At 39.4% G+C, this 12,776-nt stretch overlaps 1 protein-coding gene across 6 annotated transcripts in view; it reads right to left on the reverse strand.

The window, feature by feature from the left end:
- Nucleotides 1-12,776, reverse strand: part of WDFY3 (WD repeat and FYVE domain containing 3) — a 111,341-nt gene that overhangs the window by 64,410 nt on the left and 34,155 nt on the right. For 5 of the 6 annotated variants that reach the window (XM_042811726.1, XM_042811728.1, XM_042811725.1 and 2 more), the window contains exons 11-16: nucleotides 11,885-12,078; nucleotides 9,268-9,725; nucleotides 7,536-7,619; nucleotides 4,648-4,825; nucleotides 4,077-4,291; nucleotides 2,146-2,258 (exon numbers count right to left, since the gene is read on the reverse strand). In XM_042811726.1, coding sequence (XP_042667660.1) covers nucleotides 2,146-2,258; nucleotides 4,077-4,291; nucleotides 4,648-4,825; nucleotides 7,536-7,619; nucleotides 9,268-9,725; nucleotides 11,885-12,078 — 1,242 coding nt within the window. The remainder of the gene's footprint in view (nucleotides 1-2,145; nucleotides 2,259-4,076; nucleotides 4,292-4,647; nucleotides 4,826-7,535; nucleotides 7,620-9,267; nucleotides 9,726-11,884; nucleotides 12,079-12,776) is intronic. The other variant, XM_042811730.1, reaches the window with a different exon arrangement.

Consider the following 12,776-nt stretch of genomic DNA (forward strand, 5'->3'; position numbering starts at 1 on the left):
AGGAACATTCCTATTATACGGCTTAGCAGACAGGAAAGAAACTGCTTGATCTTATTCAGATGCAATAAATGCTCAGATTAGCAATAAATAAGATGCTAGTAAGATGCTAATAAGATGCTCTAAACTAAAAGCCTCAGAACTCAAAATAAGCAGAGAACCTCAGATTTGCTTAGAGATTGAATGTAGCAACCTGCAGCATACCCACAAGGTAGTTTTACCTTCTCTTTCTTAGTTTAGTAATTTCTCAAATTCATCTTTTCAGTTTTCACTGCTTATTCTTACCCCATCCTTTAATAATACCCTATTAAACATAAATAAATAAAAGAATTCAACGCTGGCCAAGAGAAATGGTTACTCTTTCCCAGTGCACATAGTCTGATGACATAACACAAATAGAATAGAATGCAATTACTTAATCTTGTATCTCTGAAATAAAAATGAAAGATGAGAGTTTTGTAGACACTGGAGAGAAGGTATTTAACACTTGTAACTTAACACTATCCAGGATACTTTTTAGTTCCTTTTAAATAACTCAAGCATTAAGATGTGAACAATGCTTTACAACGCCCTGTTTGATGACCGAATCAACATCCAGAAATAAATATCACAGGCTTTGGAAACTCACCAACAACAGGTTTCTACTACCACCCACTGAGACTTCCCTGTACTACGTGTTTGGCTGTTCCCAGGCTCTACAACTGTTGAATAATACGAGAGAGAAGTGCATGTGTGGAAGAGAGGCTCAGATCAGCTGGAGAAATCCTCCGATATTAAATTCAAACAACCATTACAGACATTCAGCACAGTTCACCAGGCTGATTTATTAAATAGCTGGAAAACATATGCAAGTGTTCTAGTGTGAAAATTATAGCTGATGGGCTATTGCTGTATGAGGCATTCTCTCAGACAGACAGAACACAAAGCAATAATGAATGTTTTCACAGAGCCTGTATGTATATATATCTACAACCTAAAAATATCAAGTAAGTATTCTGACTTAGGTACAGCAATTTCATCTGCCATCTTCCTGAATCCATAGGAGAGACTACACAGATGTAACGACATGATGTGAACCTTGAAGTATGTAGGTTGCTCTGATAGTAACACCTCCTACTTATTTCCACAGAAAATACAGCAGATATAAGGAGCACAATAACTCTAAGTGATAAAGCAAATTCTCAGGTACAGAACACAATTTTTTAACATAGTTATTACCATTAGCCACACACTTCTGCTAGCGACAAACAAGAACCTGTATGCTGCGCTCATCACATCTGCAGCAGTAAAGGTAGCCTACCGTTTCACTGCTGCTATGATGGCATTGTTGCTAGGAAAGTGTTGCCCACACAGTCCAACTTCCACCGTGTTAATGTCCATAAATGTTCCACAAGCACAGATGAATGTCAATGGGTACAATTTCTACCGTACAGAGGAATTCAGTTCCACACCTTTGCTTCATACACCCTTCTATGTCAGATGCCATTTGATCAGATTGCCCCTCTGCTGCTGCCATACGGCAACAAAATGTAACAATATTGGCAGGAAGGTTCAACCTCTACTGCCATTACACCAACATCTGCCTCTGACATTACGGGCTAACATCATAAAATAGAAGGCATTACTTTCAGAGCAGCCCTCATATCTGAGAATAATATTTTTCCTTTTACTGTTAATCAGCTACAACCTTAGCATCCACTAAAAACCTGAAAGCGAGCTAGTATCAAAGAATCACAGCATGGTTAAGGTTGGAACATCCCCCTGAAGGTCATTTGCTCTAGCAAGGGACATTCACAGCAGGGTACCCAGGCTGACGTCTGTGTGGTTTTCAAGACCTTCAAGAGACTCCACAATCTCTGAGCAACCTGTACCAGGGCTCCATCACCCAGACAATAAAGATGTTTTGTATTTAATTGCTACTGTTTGTAAGTTTAGAAATGTTTATTTCATACACATCTAATGATGTAATTAAATACCGTGTTCCCTCTTTTTTCCAGTTAAATTGTCCTAATGATTCCACATTCATACAATGTTGGGGCAAAGTTATTTCTTCCTGCATGTTTATGTACAAATATTTACATAAATATGCAGTCGAAGGATGTGAAGTAAAGTGATCTTCACACAAACTTCTGGTACCTCAGCACTTACTTCTCATTTCTGGTTCAAAACTCAACGAGCTGGGTTTGTGCACACGGTACTGCTTCAACAGCTTTTTGTCCCAGGCTCCGCAATTCAGAGGATTTCCCAAGCGTAAAAATTCCCTAGGAAAGAAGACAAAAAAGAATTTGAGGATCATATTCAAGTTTTTATCCCAGAATGGCACCAAACACAATACCATTAAAGTTAATTACTTCATAGAAACATAGAATGGCTTGGGTTGAAAAGGACCACAAAATCATCTGTTTCAACCCCAGTTTCAGGAAGGTGCAGAGTCTGCTCAAAGCCACATCCAGCCTGGCCTTGAATGCCTCCAGGGATGGGGTATCCACAACCTCTCTGGGCAGCCTGCTCCAGTGTGTCACCACCCCCTGAGCAAAAAACTTCTTCCTAATACATAACTAAACCTTGCCTGTCTCAGTTTAAATCCATTCCACCTTGTCCTACCAGTAACCACCCGTGTAAACAGTCCTACCCCTCCTGTTTGTATGCTCTCCTCAAGTACTGGAAGGCCACAAACGAGGTCTCCCTGGAGCCTTCTCTTCTCCAAGCAACTTAAATATATTTTTAACTAAAAATACTGAACAAAATACAGAATGATTACACGTGATTGATTTGAAACTTCAAACTTTAAAGACACGCTATCAAAAGTCAATGTTATTTCAACTAATCAAAAAGGATTTAATAAAGCAGACAACTTCTTGGCAATAAGGCCACTACATTCCTGGGGAGAGGATCGGTATCCCTGCTGCATACTCAAGAAAGTGAGCTCACCTAGAAACCACGGGCTTACATGAGAAAGCCATCTCTGCATTTTCATCCATCTGTTCAGTTATAATAGGACAGCTTCAGAGCTAATAACATCTGTGCTTATAGATATCGATTGTATATGTAGCTACAGCTACGTTATCAATATCTATGGCTTGGGGATGCTCAAGTCCCTGTGATGACAAGTGTGCATACTACAGTGATTTCCAGTAATTCCAGATGCCATCAAAGGGAAGCAGCAAACTGTCCTGGTTGTATCTCAGCCACTTACCTACCCTCAGAGGATTGTAACATCAAATTCCTCACATTAAGTGAGATCCAGCAAGAAACTCAAAAGCATGACATAGCTGTGTGGGTATCAAACAAATGGTTCCAAACATGTGCACAATAAACTTTTCAACCTTCCTTTTCTAGCATCAGCACAGAAATATACGCAAATATTCATGCACTAACGTACAGGAAGCTGAACTTTTTGAAGTTGTGCTTCACAAAAATTTAGTAAATTCTCAACAGAAAGTCACTTCCTTTATTTATCCTTTCCATCTGTTCTCAGAATGAGTTACTGCAGAATTGTTCCAGAACAAGGCCAGGCAATGCTACCAAAGGTGAAGAAGAGGGCAATCAGCCCCACTCTTTCTATAAAGGCTCCATTTCTCCAGACATTTCTTCCATCACATCCCAATGTTTCCTTCACATACGCTGAAGGGACAAATCAAACAGCTGCCCTGAAGCTCTTCCAGTCTGGGGTATTTAAAGCTACAAAGAAACATCTAGCAATTGACTCCCTTCTGTAGCACCATCACTTTTACAATCTTAGCATTTCCTCTTACTGACTGACTAGCCAGGGACTGCACTATGGATAACCTCTCAGTATTTACAGGAAGGAAGTAAGCAACTTTAGTGTAATCTCTGTGGGGAAAAAACACACTTCCTTCCATCATATTCCTCCCCCTGAATCCTCACAGCTCCAGGGCTACATGCTGATTAGCAGAAGCAAGACAGGCTATTTAAGGAGAAATAAAGCAGGATTCTGTGCCATCCACTGCCACACAAGGCCATTTATGCTCTCTAACAATCCAAGCTATTTACAGTCAGCCAGCCTCAGCACAGGCACAAGGGCCTGGCTCTGCAGGACTCAATGGTGTTGTTCTGACCTGAGCACCATGGGCTGCAGTGCCTGGGAGGCCAGCCTTTCAAACATCCTCTGGAGCGGGGGATGCAGCGAATGGTCCTCATCAGCCAGAGCAGCACTGCACCTCTGGAGAAGGCGTGCGTGGAGCCCAGCTTCACACATGACCTGCTGGTTCCTCTCTGTATGCACAAGGGACTGCAGGATGTTGGCTACTGCCAGCTGGAGGTCCAGTGCATGCTGAAATGAAAGAAAAACAACATGCAACTTCAGAAGAGACAAACTGAGAAAACCCTTATGCAAAATAATCAAAGGGAAACCACCCTTGGCAATCAACACACAAAAAGTACTGTACTAAGTTGTGTGTGCACCTTGCAGGGACAATGAACACCTGCATCACCTTCTTTTTTGAAAATAAAAGGTAGGCGTTTGAGAGAAACAAATGAAGTCAAGCTAACGCAAAATGATTTCTATCAGACCTTGCCTACATAACTATTTAACTTGATAGTTCTGTGAAGCATATGAGTTTCCTGGCAGGAAGTAAGAGTACGCCCAGTCACTCCCAAAGCGGAAGACAGCAGGGATGTGTTGCCCACCTCTGGGTGCGTAGTTGATCCAACAGAGGCCAGAAGATCCAGCATCGCAAGCATAGCACCAGGGTGAATAACAACCGCGTCAGAGCTCTGCATGGATGTAGATCCCGCTTGCAGTTTCATATCAGGTATGTTTTTCTGAGGGCAAACAGGAGGTGTTGAAACAGAATGATATGCATGCCTGCAGGGAAAAAAACAACACACCATTACAACCCCCAGCTGTTACAATCCTTGTTGAGTTTTGGAGGGGTTTTTTTTTGCTTGTTTGGGTTTTTTGTTTTGTTGTTTTTTTAACAGCTGCTCTAAAGTCCAACTGTACATGGATGTTACCAGTACTCCTTTCCCTTCCTCAAGTCAAAATACCAAGCACTTTTCTCAAGCCAATCGATGCATTTTCCCTACAGACAACCCAGAAGGGTCTAAATTTCTTGAGGGCATTCTAACACTGGGGAATCTGTTCCCCAGGTGATGCACAACTTAAAGAACACAAAAGTTGTCTTTCTCCTCCCTGTTCTCATCCTAGTTGCAGCAGCAGCATGCACAGGCAACCAGTACTCCTGTTGAAAGCTGTATTTGTTCCAGAGAACCCATTTCTCCCCAGTTTCTTTAACAAATACTTATGCAATTTGCTATCAAACAACCGTGGGCAACTTTCAACCAACCGGCAGGAACAACATTTGTCTTGGTGCACACCCTTGCCAGCAGCCCATATGCTCTCAATCTTACAGTGACTATTGAAGCAATCTCATTTTACGTGAGTCTTTAGTGTCCATATGTACATACATACAAAGTGTTTAAGGTATACACCTACTTGTGAGAAGAAAGAAAACATACTCCTAGATGAAAGTTTTATTGAGAATCTAGTGCTGCTTGCCATTTTACAGAAAGTGAGAGCTTTCTGTGCAGGATCTCCCCTTCTGTCTTATCAGTCAAGACAATCATTTTGCCCCTCCTGCTCCCAGTGAGGAAGATGTGCCTTCAATAGAAACAACATTCACAGACTTTCACTGTCTCAGCCATTAGACACTTTTCACCAGGAAGCCTTTTTTCCCTGCTGGAACAGGACACACAGTGAAGGTGACAATGGCTGCAAGTACAGTTCTGTCCTAAATATTTCAGTGGTTGCATCTTGAACATACAAACCACCAACAAAAAGCAAGATCATTTGTAGTGAAAGCTGGAGGCACTACTTATTTTAGCCAAAGACAGGACATTATAAAACACAGCACAATCTTTCTGTACTGGACAGAAAATAGGCTGTATATAAAGAGAGCTTCAACAAAAGCATGCCCATCAGAAATATTAGAGACAGCTCAACAGAAATTTGGCATCTGAAAGAATCCTAGGGCACTTTTTACATATAACATTCTTTTTTAAAAGATGAAATTTCTGATGCTTAATTCCTGTAGCTAATACTTAAGCCTCACACAGAATAGTACAATGAATCTAAGGAAAAAAATCCAAATCAATTTTCCCAAATATTTTTTTACCAACTCTTTTAACCACCAAATTTCCACACAAACTTTCTCCAGCAGACTTAATGCTTGAAATACTTGGTAGATAGAAGCAGTCTTGCTTGTTTCTTTGGAAATTAAATATAATTAAGGTTAGCAGAACAACTTGAAACAGTATCGTACAGAAAAAGTCTCTTAACCTTTTTTCTTTCTTAAGACAGAAATTTAAATATATGTATTTCTTTTCTTGCAAAAGTCTTCCTCCCAACACCTGAAGAGGAGAACTGCCATCTCCTTGCAACATAATCCTGATAACCTCCACATAAGTTTTAGAAGACACGATTTAAAAATCTGATTGCACTTAGCAATGCTTTTCAGTCTAATGAAATTCCTCTCTTCAAAGCACTCTAAGAGAAAACTTCCATCCTATTTTAAGCACAAACTTTACTTCTAAGTGCCCTAATCAGCACAATCATGTCCACCTTATTAAGTCAACTTCGAAGCTGTAATACAGGAAAAGCCTAATTAAACTCCCAGTCAATACTCAGAATGATGAACCAACAAGCAGATGGCCCTTGCCTCAATCTGCCTGCCCTTTGACATTGCATGCAACAAACTGATCAGGGGAAACAGTGGAGAGCAGGCAGTTGGCTTTTCTGTCAATAACATAGCAAAAAGCCATAACCTAAAAGCAAACGTTAGTAAGCAGTGCTTTGCACGCCTCTTGAAAACACCTTAACTTCCCTATGCAGTTTCCCATATGGAAGTATTTACATAAAAGCAACAAAGAGTCCGTTCAGAAACACTTTCCCTAGGCAGGGAAAAGACCATAGGTCTAATAAAATCCTGCCAAACTATCGATCAAATGTTATACATCAGAAAGTCAGTGCACACTCTGCAAAAAATTAATTTACTCATGCTTATACATTATTCACGTTGTCCCCCTAAGGAAGGAAAGGAAGAAGCAGGCAATGTAAGAAGCCACTCTGACCAAGTCTAACTGTTACAAATGAGCACTCTAACAAGCCACTGACCTTCTGACTAAAAGTACCTCTTCCTGAAAAATTAATTGAGTAAAACAATTGAGGAAAAACAAATCCTGCTGCATTACATCACAGACTAGCAGAGTCTGAATTTCTCTGAACTGCTCCTGATTGTTTTTACATTTCTTAGATCACATTCTACTCTAGACCTTTTGATTTGCGACCATTAACATAACTCAAAGTAATTTGAGACTCTGGAGAAATTTTGCTCTCATACATTAGCAGAACTACATACAACTCTTTATGAAATACACCCTGACATTTATTTCATCCAGTAAGCATACAAGCAAAAATGAACACCTCACAAACAGCAGCACCTGAGAGAAAAATGAGAATGAAGAAACAACAGTGAGAAACCAGAAACAAGATGAATTTCTCTTAAAAGGATCGGTACCTTTTCCTCGACAAAGCTGGCGTACCCCAGGGAGAGGGGAGAGAGGTCTCATTTGTCAGGCAAGGAGGGATCTGTTCTGCACGACTACAGACAAAACAGACAGGGGTAGGACAGAGAGGTTAGAGAAGAAACCGGAGGTCGAAAGCTTGTTAGTTTTACACAGCCATCACCAGTGAAGTCTTTACTTGGACTCATTCTTCAGAACACAGATGACAAAGAACGCTGCTGAGTGGCACTCATCAGGTAAACGTGTGGATGTGCACAGCACGGCCCTGTCTTACGGCACGGCTCTGCAGTACTCATTCATTACTTGACAGAGTTTATCAGTATGATCACACTGGCAAAACAGAGCATCTTTCAATATTAGACAGCAGAAATTGAGAAGGAAAAGTAAGTAAGTTAAATGTGATCAATGTGGTTAAGACAAAATCAACATAAACTTCACAAGGACTGATGATCAGAAAATTCAGGAACGGAAAAAGCTATCACTGAAAATGATAACGAAAAAAGAAACTTGAGGTAGCTCATGCTGCAGCATTAAGGAATTTACTTACCCCACTGATTCCTCATCACTAGTTAGTGCTGTAACTTTCTACAGCATGCGCAGCACTTTCTTAACACACATTTTGCTCTCACAACCAGGATATTTTAATAATCTTTTAAAATGAGATTAAGAAATTAATTTCTGTACTTGGTTCGTGAGGTATCTGTTTGTTTGCTGTTTTAAAAACCCAGAAGAGATTATTTGCTGCTTTGGAGGAAAATCTTTCACAAACCTTGAAGTCCGGTGCTTCACCAGTCACCTACTTCAAGAACCTGACCAACCTCCAACTCTAATAATATCTCGACACATAAGATCACACCTGTAACACTTGGAAAAACCAGACTCTTACTTTGTCTGTAAATCAGATGGCCCATCTTTGAATAACAGGGCTATATGCATTAAGTACCTGGGGTACACAAGCTTCAAGACCCATTTATACAGACCCTCCGCTTTATCTGATGTTCTTGGACCTTGAATGACACATGAGAACTACCTTCAGATAAAGCAAATCTTAAATACGTATTTTAATATGCTTTACTGTCATCAAACAATCTCAAAAGACACGTTATTTTTCAATCCTCTCATCAGTTGTCATTTAAATTCTACCTGTTTAACTCTGATGTCGTCCAGATAATTACTATTACTGACAGGTTAGACAGAACTTGAAGGACATGCCTATCTGTCTAAAACAAAATAAATTTGTCATATTCTCCACTGACTTATTTTAAAATCCCATGTTTCCATGGAAAGAAGTTAAGGTGTAACACTGAAAAGCCAATTTCTCATTTGACTTAATAAATGCATAAAGTTCTGGTCATTCCGTAAGATAAAGCAATCAGGAGGTCTGTCTACCTACCAGCAAGCTGCTTAAACTCATCAATACAATCACTAGCAATATCTCAGTTTTAATTACTGCTGTGACAAGAATGTTCAACATCAGAGGGAGTGTCTCATGCACCTGACGATACCAGTAAGCTATGTCAATATTTGGTGAGTCAGAGACATCTTACTTCACACAGAATCACAAAGTTGGAAATGACCTATAAGATCATCTAGTCCAACCGTAACCACTTCTCTCAATAAATGAAGAAACAAAGAAATAGATTTAAACAGATATACAAAAGCTTGCCATGAGTACATTTGAAATTACTTTGGGAAACACCAGGGAAAAAAGAACAGAGTTCATACCTGTCAAAAGAATCTGTTGCTACCTTGTAGAGGTATATAAAAAGTTTGCTGCAATGTCTTAGCGTAGGTGACACGGAATCCAGAGCGATTAGGTCATCCTCCAACAGTCTTTGAAATAATTGTGTATTTGAAGGAAAGACATTCAATGGACTTATTTTTCTTGAGTCTGAGAAGCAGCCAAGCAATCGAACAGCATCTGCCAGTTTTTCATACTGGATCTCTGTTTTGAAGAAATGAGAGTTGGCTGGCTCATAGCGCATTGCCGCAGTCAGTGTGCAGAACACCGTGTGAAGCAGTTCAAACACTTGATTCTGGTTTACTTTCTCCCAGCCATTCTTCGGTGGTGAGCACAAAGATCTTTCCATAGCAACGAGCAAAGATGTGACATACACAAATCCACCAACTTTTCTAAAAACAGTTCTGGTACGATGGCTTTCTCTCAGCACTGACAGGAGGGCCTACCGACAAAACAAACAATCAAAATGAAGAAGAAAATAGAACAGCATTACTGATTCCTTGGAAAAAAAAATAAATAGGAGCATTTCTGTTTGATATGCAAGCAAAACTATTGTCTTTTGTCAGAACTGGGTAACACATCAAGTCTCCAAAGACCTCTGTATTTTAAAAGTCCACATCCTTAAGAACTTACAAAATAAAAAGACAAAGGGAAGGAAATAAAGCATCATCCCTAACTTAGAAATTATACGCTGAGGAATGAAGTGGCCAAGAGAAAAGGTTTGATCGAGTCTAGAACGGAGCCCTAAATTATGACATAATTCTCTTAGTGATAAGGCAGAGAATAGAGCTGCTAGAGAAGAAACTACTCTGCCATCATACTTCACAGACAATTTGGAAAAAGAACAGGCAAACAACTGTAGGTACCTATGAGAAATCAAAATACTTAAAATCTCAAAGCACATTAATACAGGCTGCAGTAATACACAGTGCATAAGCTTCTGGACAAAGCACTGCCAGCATTCAAAACTGAATAGCAATAGTAAGTAAATAGTAAGAAAAGTATTAGATTTAATCTTTCCCATAGAAACCCATAAATATTTGAGCTGAATGAAACATGGCTTTAAAAAAATTGCCCCAAAACAAACCTAAGAGAGAAACAATTATGCAGAAAATATTACTGATCAAAAGAAATACAAATATACAGCACAAACAGTGGAAACAATGGGGATCTCAATATCACAGAATAACATCCAAACTTCTGTGAAATTGGGGACTCAGTGATGATGCAACTCCCACACTACCTAAAAAAAGCAGCTGTCACAGGAACTTTGACCCACTTGTGAATAAACAAAATAGAGGGGGAAAAAAAAAATCTCCATATCTAGTGTCACAGGCAGCAGAAAACTGTCACTGTTCCAGAAAAAAATAGAGCACAAAAATAAAGTAAATCTTCCATCACTGAGTACTCATTTCTTCATAATCACACTGTTTTGATGCACTCCGAGAATGGACAGTGAAACAGAGTGTTTTACTCTTCCAAGGGCAATATCTCATTTCCTGCCAAACCTGGATCAAATTTACGGGACGTACACTGCAACAATCTCGACTGTCAATTCCACCACCAAAACAGCGCCAATGGAGGCAAATACAAGAGGTCAAACAAAGAGGACAAGAACCTTGACTTACCATAGTACTACCTACTGTGGTAACTTCTCTCTGCCTTTGAGTGTCATGAATTAGATACACTTAAAACTAGAAGACGCTGACAGACAAAATACGCTAAATGAATCATTTTGTTATTAGCTTTCCTCTTTCTCTTTTAGAATAACATATGGCTGCTCATCTGTCAGAGGAATACTACGGATCCTTCTAACAAGGATGAACCTAAATGTCTGCCAATTCTCTCGAGTAACACTCATGTTTACCCAATACTACTTGCCTAGCTTTTCTAGCCTAACATAACAGTATTATGTCTATTTTCAAAATATTAGCTATTCTGAACAGAAATTGTGGGTTTAGATTAGCAGCCAAAAAGCTTGCAAGAAATAACAGTTAACAGTCTTCTTCCTCCACTGCCAGGCTTCTTTTGCAATATTTCTAGTTTTGCTTAAGGAAGCAATTTTTGTTGGGGGTTTTTTTTTTTGCTTTTTTTTTTTTTGTTTGGGTTTGTTTGTTGTTTTTGTTCCCCTTATATAGACTTCTATTCTGTGGACACTACCATTTACATTTACAGTGACACATTCAACTTTTAGAACTAACATACTGTGTTATATTAAAGCAAGTGTGCCCCAAGACAACACAAGCCAGTGCTGGAAATACACTTGTGTGTTACACGCTTGATTTTTTCCCTATGTACTCCCAAAACATTTACCTGAATAATACCCTGCAGGGAAGGTTATCATAGCTGTATAATCTCATCCCTAAGGCTGATGGTACTAAAAGCAAAATCACTCACTAGTTTTCATCTCTGTGATTCTGAAACCTGTCGTGGATGGACAGAAAAAAAAGAAAAAAAAGCATCAAATAGACTAATTTCAGCTCCTGTATATGGACAATGTACATGAAATCCCTTATTCAGAGTATTCTTAAAAAAAAAAAAAAAAAAAGAAACCTATAGATGAACGTCTTAAGAGGGAGACCTAAGCAGTACTTCATTTACCCTTAAGATGTCTGTTTTCAGCTGCAGTTCTGTAGGTGGAGCAGAGTGCATTAGTCCCAGCAAAGTGCCCATGTCATCTTCCCCACTAGGTGACAACACCAACTGCTGGATGATCATCAGAGCATGCTGTCGGCACTGTGGATACTTCACAATGTTGTGCACACATCTTGCACCACCAAACTCTCTGAAAATACCTATGCAGATTGGGAGGAGGGATGGGAAGGTTGTAAGGGTAGCAGCACGGGTAATAAAGAAAAATAATATATAATCAGTAACAAATAACAACAAAGGAAACACCAAAGACATTTTGATTCACTTCTGAACACTGGATGACAGGGTTTTAGGTGCATAGATGCTTAATGACTTGTACTAGTATTTGCCTCTCACAACAAACAAAACAGAACTCCTCTTCAAATGTTTCCATCAAAGGTGTTGAATATAAGGAGGCAGTTCTAAAAGCCTCCTCAATAATTCAGCTACTTCAACAAATGTTATTCTTCTTGTGATACAGGTGAAAGAGTCTACTAAACTAAAAGATGTAACAAAAGCTGCACCTTTAATGAAGACTATCAGATGTTTTCATTAAGAACTGCATTTATTACTCTGGAGTAATTTGTTTCATTGACAAAAACATAACTGAGCTGCTGAAGAAGAGCAGCCAGCTATGAGCATGGATCTGCTCTCTCCACAAGAACTGCGAGGTAATACACAAGCTTTCTTTCGCCAAGATTCATCTCTGCAACAATAGATAAATACAGAACTAATTGAAATATCAATTCAGAGTAATGTCTTCTCGACTGTGCCCTTCTGACTTGACAAAGGACACGCCACCCAGCTTAAGTGTTGTGAATAATGCCTTTACTAATATAAGAATGAGCATATTTAGTAAGTA

This window comes from Centrocercus urophasianus, unplaced genomic scaffold (assembly GCF_019232065.1).
Source record: "Centrocercus urophasianus isolate 14NV4802_14NV808 unplaced genomic scaffold, USGS_Curo_1.0 seq_13, whole genome shotgun sequence".
NCBI lineage: Eukaryota > Metazoa > Chordata > Aves > Galliformes > Phasianidae > Centrocercus > Centrocercus urophasianus.